Raw genomic sequence first — 26060 nt, forward strand, 5'->3', positions numbered from 1 at the left:
TGTGATGAACTTTGTCTGAATAATAAAGAAATTAAAATTACGTGTGATTTCTGTCATTGATATAGGTGCTGTGATGGGACGACTTATAAAACTTTTCACTGTATTTGTCACTGTGGGAATTCAAATTGGCTTACGATGATGAAAAACTAGCCTGACCAGTGCTGGTTTGTTGGGAAATCTATTTTATCAATAATCTTAGAAGTCACACAACACCAGATTATAGTCCAACAGGTTTATTTGAAATCACAAGCTTTCAGAGTGCTGTTCCTTCATCAGGTGAAGCCAAGGGTGCTCTGAAAGCTTGTGATTTCAAATACACCTGTTGGACTATAGTCTGGTGTTGTGTGATTTCTGACTTTGTCCACCCAAGTCCAATACCAGCACCTTCACATTTTAGCAATAATCTCATAACCTCCCTGAAGCAATTACTTTATGTTTAAAATGGGAATGTGATTGAAAATGGGGATTTATTTCTTCACATGTAAAGTAGCAGGTGTGAAAATAAAGCCAGCTTGCCTTTGTTTTTTGGTCATATTCAGGTAAGATTCAAAGCAGAAAACCAACCTTCTGTATAGATCAGGAAAAGTGGTTGTTTAACAAATCAGTTAAGATTTTGATTTGCAATGTGAGTTGCACAGAAAAGCTGTTAAAAGGCTGGATATATGTCATCTTCAATGAAGAGGCTTCATGTGATTGAAGCAAATTAACATTCGGAAATATTCAGCCCTTGAAGAAAAAATCAATGCCTGAGTCGCTCCTATTTCTGGTGTGAATGAGTCATAGACAAACTGAAATACTATTATTAAAGTGAAATAGATCTTCACTAAACATCCAGAGATCACGCGCTCAAATTCCATCACAGCAATTTGACAATCTTAGTTTAATGTGATCTTGTTGTATAAACTTGTTATACAAAGCTGACACTAATAGAAGTAAAAACAATGACTGCAGATGCTGGAAACCAGATTCTGGATCAGTGGTGCTGGAAGAGCACAGCAATTCAGGCAGCATCCGACGAGCAGCAAAATCGACGTTTCGGGCAAAAGCCCTTCATTAGGAATAAAGGCAGAGAGCCTGAAGCGTGGAGAGATAAGCTAGAGGAGGGTGGGGGTGGGGAGAAAGTAGCATAGAGTACAATAGGTGAGTGGGGGAGGAGATGAAGGTGATAGGTCAGGGAGGAGAGGGTGGCGTGGATAGGTGGAAAAGGAGCTAGGCAGGTCGGACAAGTCCGGACAGGTCAAGGGGACAGTGCGGGCTGGAAGTTTGAAACTAGGATGAGGTGGGGGAAGGGGAAATGAGGAAGCTGTTGAAGTCCACATTGATGCCCTGGGGTTAAAGGTGGTCCAGAGTCCGTGTGGGATGAGTTGGTTACGGAGGCAGGTACTGAGGAAGCAAATGTGGCTGTGATAGCGAGTTTGTTTCACGACATGGTTGCAACTCGCTATCACAGCCACATTTGCTTCCTCAGTACCTGCCTCCGTAACCAACTCATCCCACACGGACTCTGGACCACCTTTAACCCCAGAGCATCAATGTGGACTTCAACAGCTTCCTCATTTCCCCTTCCCCTACCTCATCCTAGTTTCAAACTTCCAGTCCGCACTGTCCCCTTGACCTGTCCGGACTTGTCCGACCTGCCTAGCTCCTTTTCCACCTATCCACTCCACCTTCTCCTCCCTGACCTATCACCTTCATCTCCTCCCCCACTCACCTATTGTACTCTATGCTACTTTCTTCCCACCCCCACCCTCCTCTAGCTTATCTCTCCACGCTTCAGGCTCTCTGCCTTTATTCCTGATGAAGGGCTTTTGCCCGAAACGTCGATTTTGCTGCTCGTCAGATGCTGCCTGAATTGCTGTGCTCTTCCAGCACCACTGATCCAGAAACTAATAGAAGTAAGCCCAGGTACATCAGTTTAGTGTAGAATAGAATAGAACTTTATTGTCAGGTATGCTTTTGCATGAAAAATGCAGTGAAAAGTTTTATAAGTCATCCCACCAAAGCACCTACATCAATGACAGAAGGCACACATAATTTTAGTTTTTTTATTATTCAGACAAAGTTCATCCATGGCTCCTGGGCTCAGGAAAAGCCAATTAAGGAATGGTAGAATATCCTGAAGATACAGCTGAGGTGAGACCACCAAGCTGGGCCGCTGGAATACTGGGCCTGAAGCTTCCACCAATGAAGACCGCCATGCCAGGCCGAGACCATCACTCCTGAATGAGATTGCCTGGTGGGCTGCTGGAGTACCTGGACACTTCACACTGGGACATGACCTCCACGCTGTTTAATCATTTTATCATTTAATCCCAACTGGTTCACATATGCCCTTCAGAGAAAGAAACATGGTCTGGTCTGGTACATATGTGACTTCTGTGCCAGTCCAGTGTGGTTGGCTCTTAACCAGCTTTTGTTGTGGCCTGCCAAGTTACTTTATTGTATCTATTACTGCCACCTATGGTGAAGCAAAGGGAGAGGGGTTACACTCAGAGGAACAGAGAGTTTTTTGAAGTCTGAGCCAGTTGGAGCGAATGGTTTGTTTCTGACCTGTATATAATATGTACTTTGTGAATAGCAGTAAAAGGCAATGTGTCTTCATTCAAGTGTTTTTTTTTTGTGTAGCTAGACTTCAAGTAGAAAGATGACTCCATTCATTGGGCAATATTATAGGCTATAGAACACAGGTTGAACTCTATGAAGGTAGCTAGGTAGGTATATTTCCAAGCATGTTATTTAATACCTAAAAATCTTTGGCATATCACCTTGCATTGTGGTTCCAAATTTATCAATAGCTTAAAAAATTGAATTGATCCTCATTTTAAAATATCCTTACAATTCTTGTAAACTTCAATAACGTTCTTCAATAACAAAGGAATTCTCACAACACCAATGGAAAGAGAACTGCTGTACAAGATATCACTTTTCCAAACTTTTACTGTTTAAAATAATTTAGAATTCAGGGATTCAAACATAAATTAGCAGGTGAAGGCTATCTCAAATAAAAAATACATGTCACTTTAAACAGTCACTAAACAGATTTACCTTTAACACAATTAACAGAATTACCTTTAATTGTTATAAGGAGCTCTTATACTCCAATATTTGGGCCCTGGAATTATATTCCATTATCATTATTTTTACTGAGCTTACATTTTCTTGATTTCAAGCAATACCCAACAGCTGAGTAGCAAGTCTGTGAGTTGCTTGGGTTTGCTTAAAAATGCCTATTACCTGGTATTTCCTAGCAATAAATTTCCCTCACCCATACCGAAGAAAGCCTTTAATAATTTGTACGCTTGTAGAGATTTTTTTTATTGAAAAACTAGTGCAGATCCACAAATGACTATTGATCTCACTGGGGTTTGCTGAATTAACAGGGAGATCGCCAAGTTCGTTCAACAGGGACCACAAGTGAAGCATATCCAATGAATTCACCACAGCCAGCAAAAAGGAAAGGAAAGAAGGAACAAATTACAACTGGAGAAGAATCAGTGTTCCATGCAAAACCCATCAAAGTGAGGAACGTTAAGGAGGATATTGGAAACCCAAAACTTATTCAAGAGGATGGTAAGTTATTTTTTTCTTTTACATTATGTTGTGTGCAGAATTTTGTCACAACATTTGAAGAGGGTCTCAGAAATTTATCAGTGCCTCTACCAATTAATATCTTTTTACCACAGCCACTTTTGTCAATCAAATTAAGTCACAGTCACTGAAGCAGTAATGTACATGATGGAGGTAAATTGTGTTGGGGCAGACAATGGATCTCATCTGCCAAACAAGAATCATCTGCAGCTATGATATATCTCGGTTGTCGCCTTCCTGAATTCTCTGCTAATGACAGGTCCAACCTACAGCAGCATGATCTCCCACCACCTGCAAGGTGGCAGCTCCAGAACTGGGATTGAATCCAGTATGGTTGGCATTAATGCGATGCACTCCCAGTCATTCAATCAACTGAAATAACAGCCTCCTCCTGCCCTTCCCATGCCAAAGGATTTGAGTTGCTTTAACAACATACACTTTTAAATGCATGTTTCAAGCTGTAGCTATGAATTGTGATGGTATAGGCTCCAAATCTTTAACATCATATTGTTGACCAGGAGCAGCACCCTCTCTTACCACCTGCCACTAGTGTTTGTTGGGAATATGTGCAAGTTGATGTTCAACCTGTCTGTCCACATCATGAACAAACCCTTGATGACCATTGGTTCCTAGAGGGGGACTTAAACCCAGAACCTCTGGATCAGAGGCAGGGACACTACCAACTGCATCACAAGACTACCTTACATCCAATTCATTGGGCTGTACTTCATAATCAGAGGTGAAGCAATGAATGCTGCTGCTAACTTCAAAGAAAGCTGTCCATACAGACCTGGCAACCTAGTAGTGTGGACTTACTTTTTCCGATAGGCAGTTTGAATGTGATGCTCCCCCTCAATCTAACTTATCTCCAGGCTTGCTGTCATCAAGCAGAGTAAACAGCCAATCACATTGCAGTATTTCTTACAGTCTTCAAACTCAGAAATTGAAAAGCATTGAATTCCTTTGCCTTCAATTTGCCTTAACTTTTACAGAGAGTGAAATAAATTATTGTTGCATGCACATGGGATTAAGGTAGAACTAAACTATCGTTTCTAGCTTGTATAAAATGTTTACATTGGCATTTCTTACAATAGTGGTGAAATTTGATATTCAACAAGAGTATATCACTCGTTCAGGGCCAGTCAGCCGGTTTCACAGTTACTATGAACTCAGTTCATTATTAAAACATTCAGCTACCCCTCATTCAACATAGTGTAATAGGAAAAGGGAAACCCATATCATTGTGTGATGGGCATGTTATTTGCTCTTTCTTAGCTGAACTTGAATGTTGTCCAGGTCTAGCTGCATATACAGTTTCTGTGGAGTTATGAATTGCATTGAGCACTCTGTCATCAGTGAACGTCCTCACTTCCGAGTTTAGGTTGTTGGGAAGTTCATTGATGAAGCAGCTGAAGGAAGTGGGAGGATTTATGGTTTGGCATAGGACACTGCCTGAGGTTGAAATGGGTGTCCCGTAATCTTCCGTTATATCAGACTCCAACCAGAGGAATCTTTTTTTCTCTTGATTTCCATTCGCTTCAGTTTCAGTAGGGCTCCTCAATGTCACACTCAATCAAATGTTACATGAACTTAAAGGTTAATCAGTCTCTCATGTCTGGAGGATTGTATTGTCCAGGACTGTGTTGAGATCTGGAGATAAATGGTTTGGAACAACCCAAACTAAGCATCAGTAAGCAGTTTATTGCTATTTAAATGCTGCTTGATAATATTGTCAGTTCCCCCTTCCAGCACTTTATTGATGATTCAGAGTAGTCTGCTGGCATGGTAATTGGCTGGGTTGGATTTATCATGCTTATTGTGCACAATTTTCTTCATTATTTGGGTAGATGCCAGAATTGTGGCTGTACTGGAACAGCTTGGCTTGGGATGTGACTAGTTCTGGAAGACATCTTCTGCAATACATGAGGCTGCTGGCCAGTGCACTCAGTTGATTCTTGTACTTAAAATTCACAAACCCGACTGCCCTGGTTGACCCATCGTCTCAGCCTGTTCCTGCCCCACCAAGCATATCTCCTCATATCTTGACACCGTCCTGAGCCCCATGGTCCAGGAACTCCCCACATATACATTTAGGACACCACTCCCGCCCTCCACATCCTCCATGACTTTTGTTTCCCCGCTCCTGAACACCTCATCTTCACCATGGACATCAGTCCCTCTACATGTCCATCCGCCATGACGAAGGCCTCCAAGTCCTCCGTATCTTCCTCTCCTGCTGACTCAACCAATCCCCCTCCACCAACACATTCATTTGATTGGCGGAACTGGTCCTCATCCTCTTTCAAATCCTCCCACTTCCTTCAGACCAAAGGGGTACCCATGGGCACCTGCATTGGTGCAGCTATGCCTGTGTCTTCGGGTATGTGGAACAGTCCATCTTCTGCAGTTACACTGGCACCATCCCACATCTTTTCCTCCGCTACATCGATGACTGTATCAGCGCCACCTCATGCTCCCATGAGGAGGACTGCAACTGCACAAACACCTTCCACCCTGACCTCAAGTTCATCTGGACCATTTCAAAAACCTCCCTCCCCTTACTGGACCCCGCCATCTCCAGTGACCAACTCAACATGGACACCTACTTCAAACCCACTGTAAGCCACAGCTACCTGGACAACACATCCTCCCACCCCCACCCCCTGTAAAAACACAATCCCTTACTCCCAATTCCTCCAAGTCTGCCGCATCTGCTCCCAGGAGGACCAATTCCTCTCCAGGACATCCCAGATGGCCTCCTATTTCAAGGACTGCAATTTCCCTTCCCACATGATCAACAATGCCCTCCAGCACATCTCCTCCACTACTCGCACTTTCCTCCATGAACTCTACCCCTCCACCTGCAACAAGCATAGAACCCGCTGGTCCTCATCTTGCACCCCACTTAATATTATCCTCCACCATTTCCACCCACCTACAATCAGACCCCACCACCAGAGATATACTTCCCTCCCCACTCCTATCAGCATTCCACAGAGACCACTCCCTCTTGTTGTTAGTGGTTTAACAATCTACTTTAATTCTCAACTGGATGTTATCGGACTGCAGAAATTTGATTAAATCTGTTGGTTATGAGATCACTTAACTCAGTCATTATATGCTGCTTCTACTGTTTTACATACGTGTCATCCTGTGTGTAACTTCATTAGATTGACATCTCATTTTTAGAATGCCTGATACTGCCCCAGACGTCTCTGCTGCACTCCACATTGAACCAGTGCTGGTTCCATAGTTCGATGTTAATGATAGTTCGGAGTGAGATTACACTCTGTGTGGTGGAACAAGTCTTATTATGCAGTTGCTGGCCAATAGCACCTCATGCACGATCAGTTCAGAGCTGATGGGTCTACTCTTTTATACAATGGTATTACTGCACAAGGTAGAGAGTCTTCTCTCTTTCTCTGAAAACTGAACTTTGTCTTCCCAATGACCATGGTTACTCCTGCGGATACTCTGGTAATTAGATTCATCTGTGACTGCTAGATTGATGTGGACGATGTTCAGTAGGTTTTTCCCATCATGTGGTATATTCATCATCTGCTGTAGACACAATCTGGCAGAAGCAACTTTCAGAGTTCAGCCACGCAAATTAGTACTGATGCTAACTAGCTACTCTTGATAATGGACATTGAAGATTCCCATCCAGAGTACACTTAGTGCCTCCTCTAAGTGTTGTTCAGTGTGAATACTGAATCATCAGCTGAGGGTGAGCAGTAGTCAGAAATCAGGAGGCTTCTTTGCTCATGTTTGAACTGGTCCTATCAGGCACCACAGGATTCAAACTCAATGTTGAGTGTTTCTGGGGCCACACCTTGTTGACTCTATACCACTGTTGCAGTGCTTCTGGTTGGTCTAACCTGATGGAACATTCTGGGAAGTCTTCAATGGCATACTTCTGGAGTAGTGTTAAATAATGCACAGCAACATCTGGATTTACACGTTTAACTTGGCTGTGTGGACTCCAGAAGTTGCTTTCAGTTTCTGAGGAGTAGTTATAGTGAACACTTAATGTAACAAGAATACAATTATTGCAAAGTCCAAACCATTCTCGATTTTTGTAGTTTCTTTATATTTTATCTTTGAGTGTTTTTTTTTTAAACTTTTTGGATAGTCTTCCTCCTATAAGTCTTTAGTTTGAAACCTAATCAACACGAAGAATAAAATTGATATCCAAGCTTCAGTTGCAGGTCTTCTGTTTCTCCTCATTTCATATTCACTTGTTTCCTTCTGTTCTGCTACTGTGGAAGAACCTCACCTCACCTTAACCCCACCTTTGAAATTCAGGACTTGAATACAAATAATCAAGACTAACATTCCAGTGCAGGAGTGAGGGAGCATTGAACTGCTGAAGTTGTTGTCCTTTTGATGAAACGTTAAACCAAGAGCTCATTTGCCTTTTATGTAGATGTTAAAGATTCTGGGCCCTATTTCACAGAAGAGCAGGATGATTACCTCAGGTATCCGACCAATATTTTTCCCTCAATCAACATAGCAAAAACAGATGGATCATCACATTATTGTTTGAGAGAGCTCACTGTGCACAAGGTGACACCTTGTTTTTTTACGTTACATCAGGAATTATTCTTTACATGCGCTTAGTTGGCTGTAAAGAATTTCCTGCCTTTAAAAACAATTCTTCATATAACACAACGCAATCTTCTTATCTCTCTCACTCTTACTCAGCAAAGTCTCAGCGGTCACTTTGGCTCTCTTTTGTGCAGTACTCTTCATACATTTTCAGTTCAAACTTCTATTTGCAATTTGTTTGTTTGTTTGTTTGCCTTTCCTATATCTCTAACTCCCTCAGTTACTCTGTTTCTCTACCATGTAATGCAGACTTGAATATACACAAGTTAGCTCATTGTCCATATCTTGAACTTTAGTTTATTGCTGCAACTGTGACAATTTTCAGGAAAGACGAGGATAAGTTTGTTGTAAAGATGGCTGTATTAAACGACCTGTGCTGAAATGAAATATAACATTTGATGAAATGAAATATCTCTTGGAACTTTACAGTTATGTAGTGCCATTCGTGGCTTCAGGACATCTCAGGCATATAGAGGACAAGTAATATAGGAAATGCAATTGCCGATCTATGTACAGCAAGATCCCACAAACACAGATTTTCTGGCTTTAATCTTGTTTGGGGGTAGCTGTTGGTCAGGACGCCAGAAATACTTCCTTACAGGTTGAAATAGGAGGAAATTACTAGATCATTAATGTCCATTTGAGAGGGTAGAGGAGGCCATGACTTAATGTGACTTTGGAAAACTGAGTCTTTCAAAATAATGTGAACAGGGTGTTTGCAGATTGCTTTCCCCGTTGCATCTCAACCTGGTTGTAGTAATCTTTTCAAGGTTATACCATTATTCCAAGTCATTGTATAATTTACAAACTTATGGATAATTTCCTCTATCATCTTTGTCATGGTATGAACACCAGCAGTACTGGCAGAATTTCAATATTAACTAGTCTCAACACAAACCATTACTGTTAATAATCACAATTCACCGATTGAAAACAAAACCAATTGCTTATCCAACTCAAGCACTTTCTCATTAAATTCTGTTTAGTGAAGGAAGGCTTTAGGAGAATTTTACTTTTAAACTTTGAATGCCCTATCAGAAACAATAGTCGAAGCAGGATGTATGTAATGATAAATAGTAAATATTTAAGAAAAAAATTGAAAAGAATATTGAGTAATCAGTAACAACTAGCACAGATGTTTTGGACCAAATGGCCATCTTTTGTGCTTTAAAATTCTAATGGGTTCCTTTAAAATTGTAGTATCAAGACTTTTCTGAAGATGGCAGTAAAGAACTGTTATATGTATTGGAGACAACTGGGATTGTACATCTGCAAGCAACTATAAATAATATTCTGAAAATGACCAACTAGGAGTTAACATTTATGATTGACTAGAACATTCACCTTTCTTTCCTTGTCTGAACGTTTAGCATTTTTATCATTTCTTTTAAAATCTGCTTCCAACATCATTTGCTCTAGTGATATTGTACTTGAGGTGACCATGGTACAGCCAAGGTCAGCCTGTCCTTGCATCACCTCGCACTCCTGACCTTGCAGCCGAGTTGCAGAATTGACCAAGACAGATGGCAGGCACCCTGGGCGCACAGTCTATTGCTGTTGCCTGAAAATGTGTTTTCAATCAATGGCTGAGGCTGTGTGTCTGACAGAGTACTGAAGTGAAAACAGCTGGGATGGTTTGTTTGGGAGACCACTGTGCTACTGCAAAGCTTTAATATTTAATTCCCTCTGTTGTGTGAATAACCCATAATCAGGTTGTGTGCTTCTCTTCAGCTGCTGGATGGGGGTGAAAGAGACCTCTGATGGAATGTGGATATGATAAGGTGTCAGTGAGGCAGATTGAACGGTCCGCAGTTGTCAGTCTCATTTGATAAATCTATATAAACACCTTATAAAAATCTTGGAGGGCAGTGAAAAGGGTTGGGAAGAATACTTTTAAAACAGGATTGGACAAGGAAACCTGCTAATTTGTGCAGTGAAAGTCTGGCTGCCAACATTTGTGATCTGGATGTGAGCCTCAGGGTTGCTAGTATTTTAGTTGGATGCTATGTGAAAGGCAACGAGTTTTGTCACTGTGGGAGAGAAGAGGTGTACATGAAGGCAAACAGGTCAGGTAATAGCTACCACTGGCAATAGTGACATTTATTTATATTGATTATTCAATTTTGTGGGGAGAATGCAATGGGAAACCCACTCTCATCTTCCATCTGCCAAAAGCATTTTAACTTTCTTCATGGAAGGCAATTGTACTCCTTTCATTTTATTAAAATGTTACATGTCATAACTAATATATTTAACTGCACTTATTGTATTATAAATTTTGAAAAGGAGAATGCTGCCCTACGCTTTTTGTTAAATTCTTAGTTTAGTCAGAAACGGAGTCCTCTGGTAAGCATTTTGAAACATGAACTTCTGTGCTGTGGAGAAATCAGGGCTTATATTTTCACAGGATCATATCAGACAGAAGGAGGACATTCAGCCCATCATGCTTGCATAAGTCGAAAACAACGACAAGCTAGTCTTGCTCTTTCCTCATAGTCTTCAAAGTTTCCATGTCAAGTAGGTATTCAATACCTTCTAAGGTTTGGGAAGAAGAAAAGGGGGGAAGGTGCTGGTGAGTGGGACTTTGCCTTTGCAGGGACAGGCAAAGGCACTAAATGTCAAATTGCCTCATTCTGTGCTGTAATTACTTTATAATTCTAAAATGAAGTTGAATACATAGATGTGAGGCTGTTTAGTGCTCATATCTAGTTATGCTAAAAATAGTGAGCAATGGAAACTATATTCCCAAGTTTTCAGAATTACTTTTTAATTCTAAGATGCAACTACATCTCCTTTGCACACCGTAGGAAGGCCTCTGAGTGTCTCATGTACAATATCATAAATTGGTTTATAAAGAATGTCATTGAATTAAAATGATACCGTTCTTCCACCCATTATTAAATTGTCTTGGACAAGATCATTGCAGACCTGCAGTTGCCTCATAATACGTTGTGGCATTAGCCCTAACCAATGTTCGACAGTCTATTTCAATTCACATTAAATGGTCCATTCCTCATTGTTTTTGCATCTCGTTATGGTTTATCATCACTTCTGCTTTCTTGTGTTAAGTCAAGATTAAATCCAGCTGGTTTAATTTCCAGCCAATTCTACTACCTTTTTAGCTTTTCTGATTAAATCAGTGTTATGAAATGTTTTAAGGAAAGTGGATTATATAATCCTTGCTTATTGTTCTGAAAGAATTCCATAAAGATTTGTGAGGCAAGATCTCTTGCTTTAAAAATGTACTATCAGACATGGATTTAACATTCCTTAAATAAGCATTGGTATTATCCTACAAAACACTTTTAAGCATTTTCTTCCCTTGTAACATTTGTGAACTGACCTGTGATTTTTCTGATTCATGTCTCATTACGTATGAGAGCACCAGAACTACATTCTTTAGACTGCAGCCATAAGGGACCATTCCGACATAGCTGCAACATTGGTCTGAAGTGTGCGAAGCTAGACTTGGAGACGAAACACACACTGTTTTAATCCACTCTGCTGCTCCTGTTTGGTTATATAAATTTCATTACCCAATTACTTCAGATTCGGAATATATTGATCTTGGTTCATCAGGTTCAGGTACACCTTCAAATAATTGAAGTTAGTTTTCATATGTTTAAGCTCACTTCGCAAAGTTCCATGCCCAGCAAGCACATTCCTGGAATGAAGGTTACTTATCCTGCAGAATTTTCCATTCAGGACTTTTTATGGGGCAGGAATCCTGCAGAACCCTCAGGATGTTTTGGATTCACCATGCCTGAATTCTTGATCGTAGACACTTAATACGCTCAATCGTTTAGTACCTTGAGTCATTTTTCATTTTGACATCTTTCTTGCGTTAAAGATTTCCCAGCCAATTTTAGCTTGGCCTGGAGTATGGTCATGTATTCATTTGTGAAGCATTGATACAGTAGATATTTCACAGAATCGCATTATTGCTAGAGAACTGAAGGAGACAATTTGGCCCATTTTATCTGCACTGACTCTAAAGCCGGCATTCTGACTTTCTGCCATTAACCTGGCTTTTTCCCGTACCCTCCACCACACCACAGGCAGTGCATTCCAGAGCTGAAAAAAACTCTCACAACACATTTGCCATATTTGCAATTCACTTTAAATCTGTGTGCCCTGATAGGAATATATGAAAGTTTCACAGAATCACAGAAGTGTTAGTTATTGTGATTGTTTCTTGTTCATTCATACTATTTTCCAAACGTTGAATAAAATTCAATATAGTCGCTTCTTCATAGAAAGGTAGAATTTTATGATGCAGAAGCAGGCCAAAAGGCTGAACCTGCCAAATTGAAAGCAGTGACCAACTTAATCCCACTCCCCTCTTTCTTGTAGTCCTCCAAATGTTACCTTTTCAAGTATGCAGCCAATTTCCTCTTGAGAGTTCCTGTTACATCCCCTTTGAAACAATGCATTCTAGATCAGAACAACACAAGATAGTTTAAACAAAGTCTTCTTGTTTCACCCCTCGTTCTTTTCTTAATTACCTGCTAACAGGGTCCTCTGATTTCTGGCAATCCATCCAGTAAAAGGAATTTCTCCTACTTACTTTGTCAACTCCCTACCAAATTTGAACACCTCTAAATCACCCGTAATAATAGTCAATTGACATTCTTCATCAGCTCGGGAGTCATTTAGATTACTTACAGTGTGGAAACAGGTCCTTCAGCCCAACTAGTCCACACTGATCCGCTGAAGCGCACCCACTCAAACACATTCCCCTACACCTAACACTACAGGCAATTTAGCATGGCCAATTCACCTAACCTGCACATTTTTGGATTGTGGGAGGAAACCGGAGCACCCGGAGGAAACCCACGCAGACACGGGGAGAATGTGCAAACTCCATACAGTCAGTCGCCTGAGGCGGGAATTGAACCCCGGTCTCTGACGCTGTGAGGCAGCAGTGCTAACCACTGTGCCCCATTTAGTTGGTATAAATACTGAAATGATTGTTTTACCTGGAATAGAGCAGAAAATTTACATAAAGTATGCCTGAATGTAAAGTTTCATTTCAATAGTCAGGCACTACAAGTGATCTATGTTGTTACAAGATCTGTCATTGTGTTCTCCTCTTTTTCTCCAATCTTTCAGCCAACAGATTGGATTTATGAACTGATAGAGGCCTTGGTATTTTGGAATCTTTTGTTTGTTAAAAATGGCTAGCACTAGGTTTGAAAAGGAATAACTAATTTACCATTTTTTTGTTGAGATTCTTGGAGGGTTTCTGTCTTTAAGGATGAGTGTGTTTTCTTGTACTATTTTCCCAAACTTGCCTCATTGTCTGAACACCATGCTCTTATGACAACCCACTTGTCATGTTTCCCACTGCCCACTGCTGGGTCATCTGGAATACCTGGTGCAGGCACCATGTATAAAGGCAGTTCTGCCCCTGGTTCATTTCTGGCACTCCACAGCTACAGCACATTGTGTTTTATTTGCCTCTGACATGATAGGCAAGAAAAATTGGCATCCCACTTTGTAGACAGGGACCCACTGGTCCTGGTAGATGGAGTAATGCCAAAGAAGGTTGACCTGTTCCTCAAGGACCAGCAGAGGAGACCACAACACCAAACACTGCCATGCTGGTTTGGGCTTGGTGTGGGCTCAATGTATTGGATAAAGGCTCAGCAGTCAATGATCTTCCCTGCTGTGCCTAGTTAAGTGCCACCATCTTCCCTCTGCTTCCAAGGCTCACGGTTTACCCATCTCACTCTTGCATATCTTCCCCAACTTGCTCTCATCTACCTCATGCCCTCACACCAGTACACCTACATGGACTCTGCACTGTCTACCCACTCATTTCATTTCATCACCTTTCTCCCACCTCCACCAATGTTAACAGCTGTTTCACCCACTTTTTACACAGTCTCTTCCCTCCAGGAGGAGAAAATAATTCATAATAGGCTGGCAAGATGGGTAGTGGACACCTGATATTTTGCTTCTCATTACTTACAAGGAGAGGTGTTGGCCAGTGAGGATGGAAACTACCCACGCAGAAACTTCTGTGTCCCACCAAAAAGTAAAAAGCATTTGCTGTTGCTGTGCTGTTCTCCAATTACTGCCACTGTGGATCAATGTGGATCAACACATGCACCAGCCGGTTTCATAAGAATTTCTATCCTACTGTTGTTAGAATACTGAATGGACTCACAACCTCTTAACATTCGCCTGTATCTGTGGGGTTTTTTTGCCACAGTTTACCTATTATTTACTTATTTATGCTACTTAACTCTGTGATCTGCCTGTATTACTCACAAGACAAAACTTTTCACTTTGCCTCGGTACACGTGACAATAAATTCAATTCACCTCACCTCACCTCACCTCACCTTTTGCCCCTTGTTGGCAATACTTTCTCTCCCCCGTCTCCTGCAGGCACTAGTAGTATCAACACAGTCTCAAAGTCCAATATGCCAGCAGCACAGGACACCTCTTCCTCCACCGCTGAGAAGAAATCACAGAACCCTCAGAGGATGGACCAGCAAGGCTGCCTCCAGACTGTGACACACGCAGATGACAAGCAACATGAATTCGACTGGGACAACACTACTATTATAGGACAAGCCAAGGAATTCCTAGAGGCATGGCACTCATCCACAGATTCAATCAATAAGCACATCGATCTGGACCCAATATACTGACCACTGCAACGGACAGCTGGAACTGACAACCGGAAGCGGCAGATTCAAACCACTACAAATGCCGGATGAAAGATCACAGAAGCGCTTCATAGGAGGCTCCCAAGCACTGAGGATGTCACCTCGACAGGGGACGAAACGTCTGCAACACAAATTCCCAGCTCGGCGAACAGAACCACAACGACTTCATCAAAATGCCCAAGCTGACACAGGGGCAGCAAGCAGGTTTGTCAGAGACAGACAGTGGGAAAACTGACAGAAAGGTTACAGGACTGCCTCAGTGCCTTTTGTACCATGTTGCCTCTGGCATCTGAATGTCTGCCTGCCTTCATGGAAGTGTTGATGTGCTAGGTTCAATGCTGTCAATGGCCGTTGGATCCACTGTACAGCTCTCCAATGGGAAATGGCAGGGAGATGCAGGATCTTGACCTCAGTCTAGGTGTTCCTTGCTCACAAGGAGACAGGTTGGGCGAAACACCACTAGGGGATGCACCATATGTAGGCTGCCCAACACCACCCCCCAGCCATCTACTCCCAGGACACTCAGAGTTGGCTAGGTCAGCTACCTCCACCCTGTTTGCCACTCTTGACCCTGCAGGAGTTCACACCAAGGGGGGTGCACCTGCCTCTGGGCAGATACCTCCATATGTCTGGCTTCTGTAGATACAAATGCCCTTGGGTTGTTTGAAAAAACTCCAGGGCCGACAGGCAGGTAGAGAGTCTCATTGTGAGAGGGAAATTATTGTAAAAACCTTTCTGATGGCACATGATAATGCTTCATTGTAAATGCAATCTCACATTTATAAATACTGGTAAGTGTCTGATGCCAGGTTTGTGTGGGCAGCCGTTGCCTGTAGAGCATGCCTTGAGATGATTGTGCCTTGTGTACAGGATGAAGTTCTGCAAGAGCAAGCTGGAGTTGCTGGGCAAGTTGCTCTGACTTTCATGTCGACATAATTGCCATCTAATTTCTATCTGACAGGACAGAGAATAGAAATACACTTATAACTGAGGAGTGGTTAATGATAATGAGAAGCAAATACATGCAAATTCATGCAAATAGGTTTCAATGGTGCAAATCTGATCTCGGCATTCAACGCTTAGTTGAAAAGTGAACTTCTTAGTTTCTGAATCAAGACACTCCTCACTGCCCACCTGATATGATTTTCTCAACTTTCTTGCCAATCCATCCCTGGGAAAATTCTGTTCAGTGGCTCCTTTCTGTCATTGTGAATAGTATCCTGGGATATATTTCAAGCTCTTTTGGATCATTTTTACTCGTGACTAGCTTTTTGCTAAAACTGCGAAGCCAAAATGACTGGCCTTGATATGGGCCTGTTTATATCTTTGTCCAACCGCTCTCTTGTTCAGAAATCATAACTTGTCATATACCACATAACCAACTTTTATATCTATAACATTTTCATTATTAATTTAAAAGATGTACTTTGGTATTTCCTGAGTAAGCTGATTGAATCTTCAGAGCTACTTGACTAAGAATTTGCATGTTATAATGGCCCATATGCATTTGCTCATATGTCTACATCAAACATATGTTCACAATCCATGGTAATCACTGCACATTGGGAGTATAGCTCAGGGAAACAAGGTGATTGAAAGATTTCAACCCTTAATGGTTTATATGTTTTTAGTGACTGTATGCCCATAATTCCTAATTCTATTCACATTAATATGAAAGCTGTTGCTTGTTTTATTTCAAAATTGTTGAAGTTTATTTTCAAAGTTTAAAAGTTCTTAATTTAGCTTTTAGTTGCATTCATCTCTACCTTAGGTCAGAAGTCACATGACACTAGGTCTTCATCCAAAAGGTTTATTTGAAATCACAAGCTATCGGAGGGCTGCTCCTTCGCCAGGTGAAGTGACTTCATTTGTTGAAGAAGCAGCGCTCTGAAAGCTTGTGATTTCAAGAAAACCTGTTGGACCATAACCTAGTGTTGTGTGACTTCTGACCTTGTCCACCCCAGTCCAACTCCACATTATCTCTTCATTAAACAGCAATGTTTCCTTGGTTCTTTACTCCACACAATAGTAGCTAACCAGTGTTGAAATTTTAATAACTGCTGACCCTCAATATTCTTGTCGCAGATGAGAAAGGTAAGAATGTATATTAGTGCAATAGGAGTCTCTGAGTCTTTTGTGCCCCTTTCATCAGCTGATAGCCTCTCTCCTGGATTTGAAACCTTCTACCTTAATAGTAAAGGCCTGAATTTTAAAGTAAGCCAATGAAACAAAACTTGAGTAACCACAGTCCTATCAGGTTTTCAGAGTAAATGGCAAAATAGCATCATCGTTGAAAGGGAGCAAAATTGGCAGCTATCAGCTCAGAGAAGAGTGTTATTGTTCCTCCACTTGTTCTGAACTATGTAAATCAGCTGGATTCAGATATGCGAGTTAATTATTCAGATTTATAAATGATACTGGACTGAGGAGGTCAGTAGAGTTTGATAAAGCAGTGGAGAAATTATTGAAGAATTGAAACCACCTTCGCAAGTGCAGAACTATAGCAGATTCAACTTAATATAGCTGTAAATGGAAAGCTTTTCCATATCAGAAAGATGATGGGGTGTGCATTTATGTGATAAACTGGATTGATTTCGCTGAAGAAGAGACAGTCTGAGTTTGAAGGCATTCCATTGTGGTTAGGGTGCACCTTGATTTTTATGGTTAATTCTGATAATTGAATCAAAAGAAATATTCAAGACCTGGAAACAGCATAGCAAAGAGCTGTGCAGTGATGCTGACCCCTTGTGTTAGGTGATCAAAAAAAGCCTAATGTTCTTGAACCCTGTTAGGAGGTCAATCAGTGAGATCTTTATGGTATGTTTAGCTGCTAAATGGATCAGGAACCATTAATCCTGAACATTGTTACAAGTTGTCCAAAATAAAAATGAATTTAATCAACCTGTTTGGAAATGTTATGACAGTTTTCAGGAAAGGTGAACTTTCAACCCAGATAGAGAGAGCAGCACATTGCCACAAGACCTCCTTACAAGTTGGCCAATAGTGACAGAAAAAGAGCACATAATATGAAGCCACATTCAGCCTGAGAATTGTTGGATATTTTAAAGTGACACTATAATTACTTAATTTGCTTTTCAAAAATAAATGATTTTGTTTTGAGATCTTGAGGCGTCATAATGCAATTTTTAAGTTGATTTGTTTTAGAAATATGGGAAATGGTTGTGTAGTTGCTTTAATTTTAATTTATTTAAGTTCATCAGCAAATTAAAACAGCAATGTTATCCATCTGCTGTACTAAAGGTAAGACCAATGCTGAAAGAATTTCAATTGATTCTATAAATTTGGCATGAAAGAGATTTCACTGGTGCAAATATTTATGTATTGGGAATACTACTTTGGTAGGAGGTTAGGGATTTGTAATGCCTAGATTTGCATTATACTGTTATAAATCTACATGAACTAAATGATGCATAATAGGCAATCTGAACTTCCCGAGGTAAGAGCAAATAAGCTTAAAGCTGTCAAAAGCAATGTACCTTAATTATTAATGGAGAACAGAAGTTTTGTTGCCAATATGTATAAGCATTTCTCTTGTATTGTTCAGGAAGGCATAATGTAATAAATTTTGATTCCCCGACTCCTCTGACTTTATTATCTGGGATCCATTAATGCAAACAATGGACAAATTTGGAATCCTAGGTAGGAGTTGGGAAGTCTGTGTATGCGAATGTCGCAGAGATAGATCAAGGACAGGGCAAAGTGACATGGATAACCTCAAGCCAGTTGCTTCTCAGTTAGAAAGCTCAAGGAGACAATATAATCCATAAAGAATGTACTGCTGGTAGCTGTGAACAGTGCTGTTTTAATCTTGTTCTGCTTTCCTAAATTGAGCTTAGCATTTGGATTCTGGATTGTTTTATCATGAGGAACCAGGAATGCTCTCAATACCCCCATGCAAGGACCATATGTGAATGACTCCATAGGGAATAACGTAGAACTGAAGCTTTTCTGATCTTACATGCTGATCAGGAGGTGTGTAAGCCAAGAAATCATTATGGGTTGCCTCCATGCTGTGTACCCAACTGCTGCTGTACTTCCTATCCTGGATGCTGGCTGATCAGCATCTAAGACTAGAAATTAAACTAACATACATTACTTCCTTTGGAACTGATGTCAGTTATGTGGTGAACTTTCTCTGCAGGGAGGGAAAAGGATTTAAAACCTCTATTATCTTTTGATGTTGGACATTTTTCTATTTCAGTTTTTTAGCGTGATCATGTGTGTACTAAGTGTGCAAAGATTTATATTTGCTACACATTGCTTGCATATTGAAAAATTTGAAGCCTTAATAGTCTAATTCATTTAAGTATTAATTCTACAACTGTATTGATGTCTGCATGTATTGCACTAGGGATTATAAGGTGGACTGATTGATCCTAGTAATGAACTCTCATGAGGACTAATCACCCTGCTGCCTTAGTTTCCCAACTATTTCACAAACAGAGTAGATTATTGCATTTCAACTTGAACCCCTCTAGTTTGAGAAAAATGGTGAGTTGTTCTGATGTGAACTATAGTGATACATTGAATGGCAATAGCTGCTGATAAGGCGCAATTCATATTGAGCGGGATCAGCTGTACATTCTCAACCATTATTGTGTAATGTTAGGGGTGTTTTTATCTGAGCACACACCTAACAACAACGTTTGTACAGCTATTGAATTTTGACCTGTGTCTTTGGAAATCTCCATATAACAGAAAACAAAGTAATGAAAATAGATTGACATTACATTGTGAAAATGCCATTTTCTATGGCACTTTGGTTGTGGATCTGCCTCAGGAGATGTAAAGACATTGGAGTGCCGTCCCATTGCGTGAAAGCATGACTCATAACTCTTGCAACTGAGTGTGCAGCAGATTTAGGGGATCCTGCCCCCCCCCACCCAATTCAGTCTGTAAGCCTGACAGAGGGTTGACGGTACTGTACAAGGTTCTGTTTCCAAATCTTTCCCAGGCTCTGCAACAAAAAATAATAAAGAGAACACTTTACCCCTAATAACAAACAGAAAAGACACTTCATCCTTTCTACAGCCATCAAAAAAAGTTCAGCAGGTGATCTTACCTGAACTTCACTATGGTTCTGTGGCAACATTTCCATCATCTCTCACTGAAAAAGAATACCACCCAATCAACTCATTCACTACTTAACTCGCGAACTCTGCCTCTGAGAATTCCAGCTTTTTTCATCCTCCAGGGAAGAGTTAGCTGATTAAATGCTTCAAGTGGTGTGCTTTTGCCTTACATCATGTTTTTTAATCTATGAATAACACTTTATTTGTGTGTGAGTGAAAGATTTTATGTATGGTAGCAGGTCTGGGGTGGCATGCGAAAAGTGGGGATTTGAAGTGTGTGTTGGAGAGAGAAAGATAGGGGAATGAAAGGGCAACTGTTATGTGAATGCAGAAAAGAGGAAAAACGCAAAGCAATGAAACTTAAGTAAAAACGTTATGATGGAGCAAAGTCAAAATTGTTTAACTGGCTTCATCAATGAACCTTCATCTGTCATAAGGCAGGAAATATTCTTTGCACAGATGATTGCACTGTGTTTAGCTTCATTCACAATTCTTCCAATGATGATATGACTCATGCCAACCTACAGAAGACTTGCATAATGTTTAAGCATGAGCACTTAATGGTTTTGACTCAAAAGTATCAGGAAATGACCATTGAGGATCTTCCACAGATCCTCTGGGTTCTATACCAGCAATACCTTGGAACCAATCATTGACTAGAATCTGAACTGAATCAACCAAATAAATACAACGACTACTGAAGGCAGAGATTTGGCGCTCTGAAATGGGATCCACACTCCTGACATTTGATAGACACTCCATCATCTGCAGAATTTAAATCATGCCATGATGTGGCAAATAACATGCAGAGTCTAAATAGGTTGCTTGACAGTCTGTTCCATTTACAGTCCCTCCCCAACTGCCTCAATATGTCTGATCTATAAATGCATTCCAGCACCTTGCCGTGAATATTTTGACAGCAGTTCCCTACCATTCGACTTCTATCACTGAGAAATATGAACAGCAATAGTGTTCCCATGCATTTCCTCTCCTTGCCTTTAAAGATGGTAGAAGTTGTGGATTTGAACGTGCCATTGGAGGAGATTTGGTGAGTTACTGCAGGACAGCTTAAAACAATACACCCTGAATATACTATGTGCTGGTGAATATTGAAGGTGGCGGATAGGATACTAGTCAAACAGCCTTCTTTATCATTGATGGTGGCAAGCTTCTTGAGCTGCATTTATCCAGGCAACTGGGGACTATTCAGTCACACTCTTCTCTTGTGCCTTGTAGATAGTGAACAGCCATCGGGGAAACAGGTGAAAAGTTAGCCCCTGTAGAGTGAATGTAACTTCAGAGTCCAAGTCCATATATTGTCCAGGTCTTGCTGTATCTGGACATAAACTGCCACAGTATCTGCAGCAAATGGTCTTGACTGTTATGTAATTATCAGTGAACATGTCCACTTCTGACCTTCTGATGAAGGGAAGGCCATTGATGAAGCAAATGAAGAAGATTGGGCCAGGAACTAGCTTGTGGATCTTCTGCAGTGATATCCTAGAGGTGAGATAAGATGACCTCCATACCCCACAAGCACTTTTCTTTATGTTAAGTATGACCCCAACCACGGAGAAGTCCCCCACTCCCCTCATCCTGGATTTGCATTGACTCAATTCATACCCATGTTTGAACTAGGGCTGTAATGAGATCAGCAGCCAAATGGGACTTTGATGTATTCCAACCTAAATGTTAGTGAGCAAGTTATTCCTTTGCATGTGCTGCTTGAGAACTTTGCCAACAACAACATTGCTTCCATCATTTCACTGTTGATTGACAATACATGGATGGGCTGGTAATTTGTCACTTTGGATTTGTCTTGCTCTTTGTGCACAGGATGTATCTATGCAATCTACCACGTAATTGGTTTGCTCCTATACTGTAGCAAAATAGCACTTTGCTTGTATGCTATCAAGGTATAATGGACACCAGCTCAAGTGAAACTGGAGATGATTGATTCAAGAATTGTTAGTAAAAGCCATGGAGAAATATGTCTTTCTTCGATCACGCTGCCACCAGCTACATTAAAGGAGATCAGTTCGATTCATTGGCTTTGCACCAGAAAGTCTACTGTGTCCCTAAAGTTGAGTGAAATTTATATCATGGAATCCCAACAGTGGGGAAGCAGGCCATTCAGCCTGTTGAGTCCACACCATCCCTCCACACAGCATCGCACTTCCATCCACCCTGTCCCTGTAACCCAGCATTTCCCATGACTAATCCGCCTAACCTACACACCTCTGGACACTCTGGGAAATTTAGCAGGGGCAATCCACCTAACCTGTACATCTTTGGACTGTGCAAGGAAACTGGAGCACCCAGAGAAAGTGCTCACAAACCCCACACAGACAGTCACCCGAGGGTGGGATTGAACCCTATTCCCTGACTTTCTAAGGTAGCAGTGCTGACCACTGAGCCACTGTTACGTCCCTTAATTAAAGAATTCGTGTTTTAACTCTGTGAAATCCCTTATATTGTCTCTAGTTTAGCTGTGGCAGCACTGATTGTGGTTCCATTTGTGTTTAAATGTCTCAGAATGAGCCACAATCAGAGTGAAACTATATCTGCTGAGCAAAGCAGGCGATAATGGCTTCAGTCTCCATAAAGAAACCCAAGCAAATGTATTTAAACTGAAGTCAGGCTGATAGCAGTGAGGATTATTAACTACAGAAATGTGCTGCAGTCTCGTCTGCTTATCAGACCTCCATATGGGGGAGGGCAGAAAGACGAAATGGCAGGAACACCAAGAAAAGAATCTGTTCATAAATGACAGGCAGAGAAGATATCTCATTGGCCCTCAGGAGAAATTAAGCAGAAGATTTTCTTTTCTCAGGTTTGGGTTGAACATCTGCAAACTTGAACAGCATTTGTTATTATTCACATGGGGATTTCAGTTGTAAAATTTTAACCAAGTGTGTCAGATCTTTCACAAAAAAAAAGAATTAGGGCACGGCACGTGTTCTGCATGGCTAGATCAGGAACCTAATCTCATGTGTGCTCTAAAAGACAACTCAATAAAACCACTGCAGAGTTGCTGTTCTGTCTTGTTGAGATAATGGCCATAGGAGATTTAAACTGTGTTGCTGATGCACGCCATAGAAATTGGTGTTGATGAATTTTTCACAGTACTTTATGTGTATTATTCCTACTGGCTATGTTTTGGTAATTCTTTAATGGTATTGAAATAGCTCTCTTTTGAAAAGGCGTACAGTTTTAATAGGACTTTCAGCTATATTTTCTGCAGTATTTCAACTTGGAAAATTTGCTTTGTTAATTTCACGCGTGTGTCTAAGCAGAGAAAAATGTAAACACAATGAACTCCAATAAAATTGCAGGATTGTTGACAATTTAATAGAAAACAGGAAGAGGTCAGGAAGCTTCATCGATTAGCAAAATAACCGGGCGGCTGTCCTTTTCTGGAAGCTGACAGTGAATGCACGACTTGTGCCAGAACAGTGACAACCCATTTGTCACAGTTTGGCATTGGCTAGAGAAAGAGAGCCTGCCCTATTCAGTCTATAACTCAAATCTCAGAGGACCACAGAGTAGCAGTCAGTGCGGCCTTAACCCGAGTTGGGCCCCACAGGAATATAAGTGTAGCATTCTTAATTAGTCAATGGCTGCAGAGGCCAGTCAGGCTTTAGCTCTCAGGAGGCAAGTTCTGATTTGCTCCCCTGTTGTGTCATGGTAGCAATTTAGGAATTTAAAAATGGATGCTTGCCTTAAGAAATTGCTTTCTGCTGCTCAACCTTATTGTCAGAAATGGATCCTTCATGTGAAAGCGTTAAAGGCATTGCCATTCTGTTATTTTATCAGGAATACACCTCCCCACCCCCACCCTCAAAAGATTCAATGCAGTGCAATTAATATCTGTCAGAGGTAATAAATTACACTTTTCATACTGTCTGAAGCTTCTGCAACTACTGCGTGTATGTGTCATAATTATGCACCATGCTATATAATTTGACCTTATGCCACAATGATCGTTTTGTGCGCACAGATGTTTCTTATTTGTCACAGCTCCGCAAATGGAGCACTTCTTTTGTGTCCACTTCATTAACATAAACCTGGTGTGCAACGATACCAATGAAACCCTGGATTAAGAGCTTGTTGCCATAATGTGGGTTAGGTTTTGTGGAAGTTTGGAAGCATAAGCTGTGTTTTCCATAATTGCATGTGCAGTAACTGCTTCTTACAAAAGGAGGGAAATAAAGATTATGATTTTTAAAAAATCTTGTGCTGGTTTATCTTAAACTGCCGGGCTGTACGTTTTAATTCCTATTTTATTATGTAGTACAAACCATAGCATTTGATATTTTTGCTCTAAGCAAAAAAGCATTAAAAGATTGTTCCTGAATCTACATTTCCAGTGACTGATTTGTTGTTTGTAGCCCAAGGTTGCACAATTGATTTTTGACTTGTTTTGCAGCAACAATCTTACTCACAACATTTTAAGTAGTGCCTTAATTGTATAGAATATCTGAAGACACTATGTAGGAGAGTTGGGAGGTAGATTTTAAGGAACATCTTACAGGAGGTGTGAGTGTAGAGAGGCAGAGAGGTTTAAGGGAAGAATTCCTGTTTTCAGGATCGAGACAAATGGTGGAATAGCCATCAAAGTGATGAAAACTGAGATGTACAAAAAGCACAACTCTGTCTGACAAAATAGGAATGTGCAACACGAACTGCTCCCCACCGGTCAATATTGATAACAGCCAACTAACAATGGTTTGACATCTCCTACGTTTGCATATTGTCACATGACGTTTCACCCTGTGCCACAGCTGTCTCAGGAAACTGAATTTTATCAGAAATCAGCTAAGTATCAATTTTGGGTAGCTTTGGGAGGGTTTCATGCTATTCTGTGCAGCTTGCTTCATTAGCTATTGTGATTGGAACAAGCGCCAGGTGGACCTTGTTGACTATGCGATCACTAATTGGGTCTGGGCCAAACAGGGAGTCCTGGCTGACTGACAGGGGATTCAGAGAGTCTCCTCATTCTAGGGACTACCTGTTAGCTGGCTGGTCAGAGCCTACGTACTCTTTACATATAAATAAAGGGTGACTTTGTGACAGGATATTGACCTCTGGGCAGTTATTTCAGCTATGCACCACATTTGTGTGCTACCCCACTTGCTCAGCAATGACATAACTACTCGCCAATGACACACCACCTGAGATTCCTGGCACTATATTTAAAGCCCAGTCAAGCACCAGGTCAAGGGCTGCTAACCAGGAGCTGTCTTTCACAGTGCGCATAGTGGGAGGGGAAGAAAAAAAGGAACAGTTTCTGAGGGCAAATAAATGAGGATGGTGAACGCATCATTGCAAATGCAAGCTTACATTCAGAAATGTATGTTATTTTATATCATTGCGTATCCGATCAACAATCATTGTAACTGCAGCTATAAGTATCAAGCTGCACAGCTTATCCATTCTTTATAATCATCCCACCCAAGAATCCCATCGAAGGGATCAGTACTCATTCCTTAATTCCTAGTGTAGTATAACATCATCTTGTTCAATATGGTGCTGTCACATAATAGAAAGCCTGTAAACAGTTGAAGACATGCAATGACAGCAAAAACAAAGACAAAGAAAAACTTCATTTGCATTTGGGAACTGACAGAGCTTGCTTGACTTTCGGGCAACAATAAATATGCAGTGAATGGGTGATCACTGCATCTAGCTCACAGCCACTGGGACGAGATGTGAATTCAGCCCTGTCTGGCTTGTTACATCTAACACTGCAGCACACCAGCATGCTCAATATCCTCATGGAATTTACAAGATTCTTAAGGGGGAGGGAGAGCAGCCGGAAGTCGCGGGACACATCAGTGCCAATGACATAGGTAGAGAAAGGGATTAGGATCTGAAAAGAGAATATAGGGAGTTAGGTTGGAAGCTAGAAGGCAGGACGAACAGAGTAGTAATCTCAAGATTGCTATCGGTTCCACATGCTAATAAAGCTAGGATTAGAGAGCCAGCGCAGATGAACACATAGCTGCAGGGCTGGTGTAGGCGGAGAAGACTTCAGATATGTGGATCATTGGGATACCTTCTGGGATGGTGGGATCTGTACAAGAAGGATG

At 41.1% G+C, this 26060-nt stretch overlaps 1 protein-coding gene across 3 annotated transcripts in view; it reads left to right on the forward strand.

The window, feature by feature from the left end:
- dcdc2 (doublecortin domain containing 2) overlaps positions 1 to 26060 on the forward strand; it is a 216555-nt gene that overhangs the window by 105645 nt on the left and 84850 nt on the right. For all 3 annotated transcript variants that reach the window (XM_043719166.2, XM_043719167.2, XM_087978604.1), the window contains exon 7: positions 3381 to 3570. In XM_043719166.2, the coding sequence (XP_043575101.2) occupies positions 3381 to 3570 (190 nt within the window). The remainder of the gene's footprint in view (positions 1 to 3380; positions 3571 to 26060) is intronic.

The sequence above is a fragment of the Chiloscyllium plagiosum genome, unplaced genomic scaffold (genome assembly GCF_037043375.1).
Source record: "Chiloscyllium plagiosum isolate Xiang-an unplaced genomic scaffold, Cpla_swu_hap1 HiC_scaffold_34, whole genome shotgun sequence".
In the NCBI taxonomy this organism is placed as follows: Eukaryota; Metazoa; Chordata; class Chondrichthyes; order Orectolobiformes; family Hemiscylliidae; genus Chiloscyllium; species Chiloscyllium plagiosum.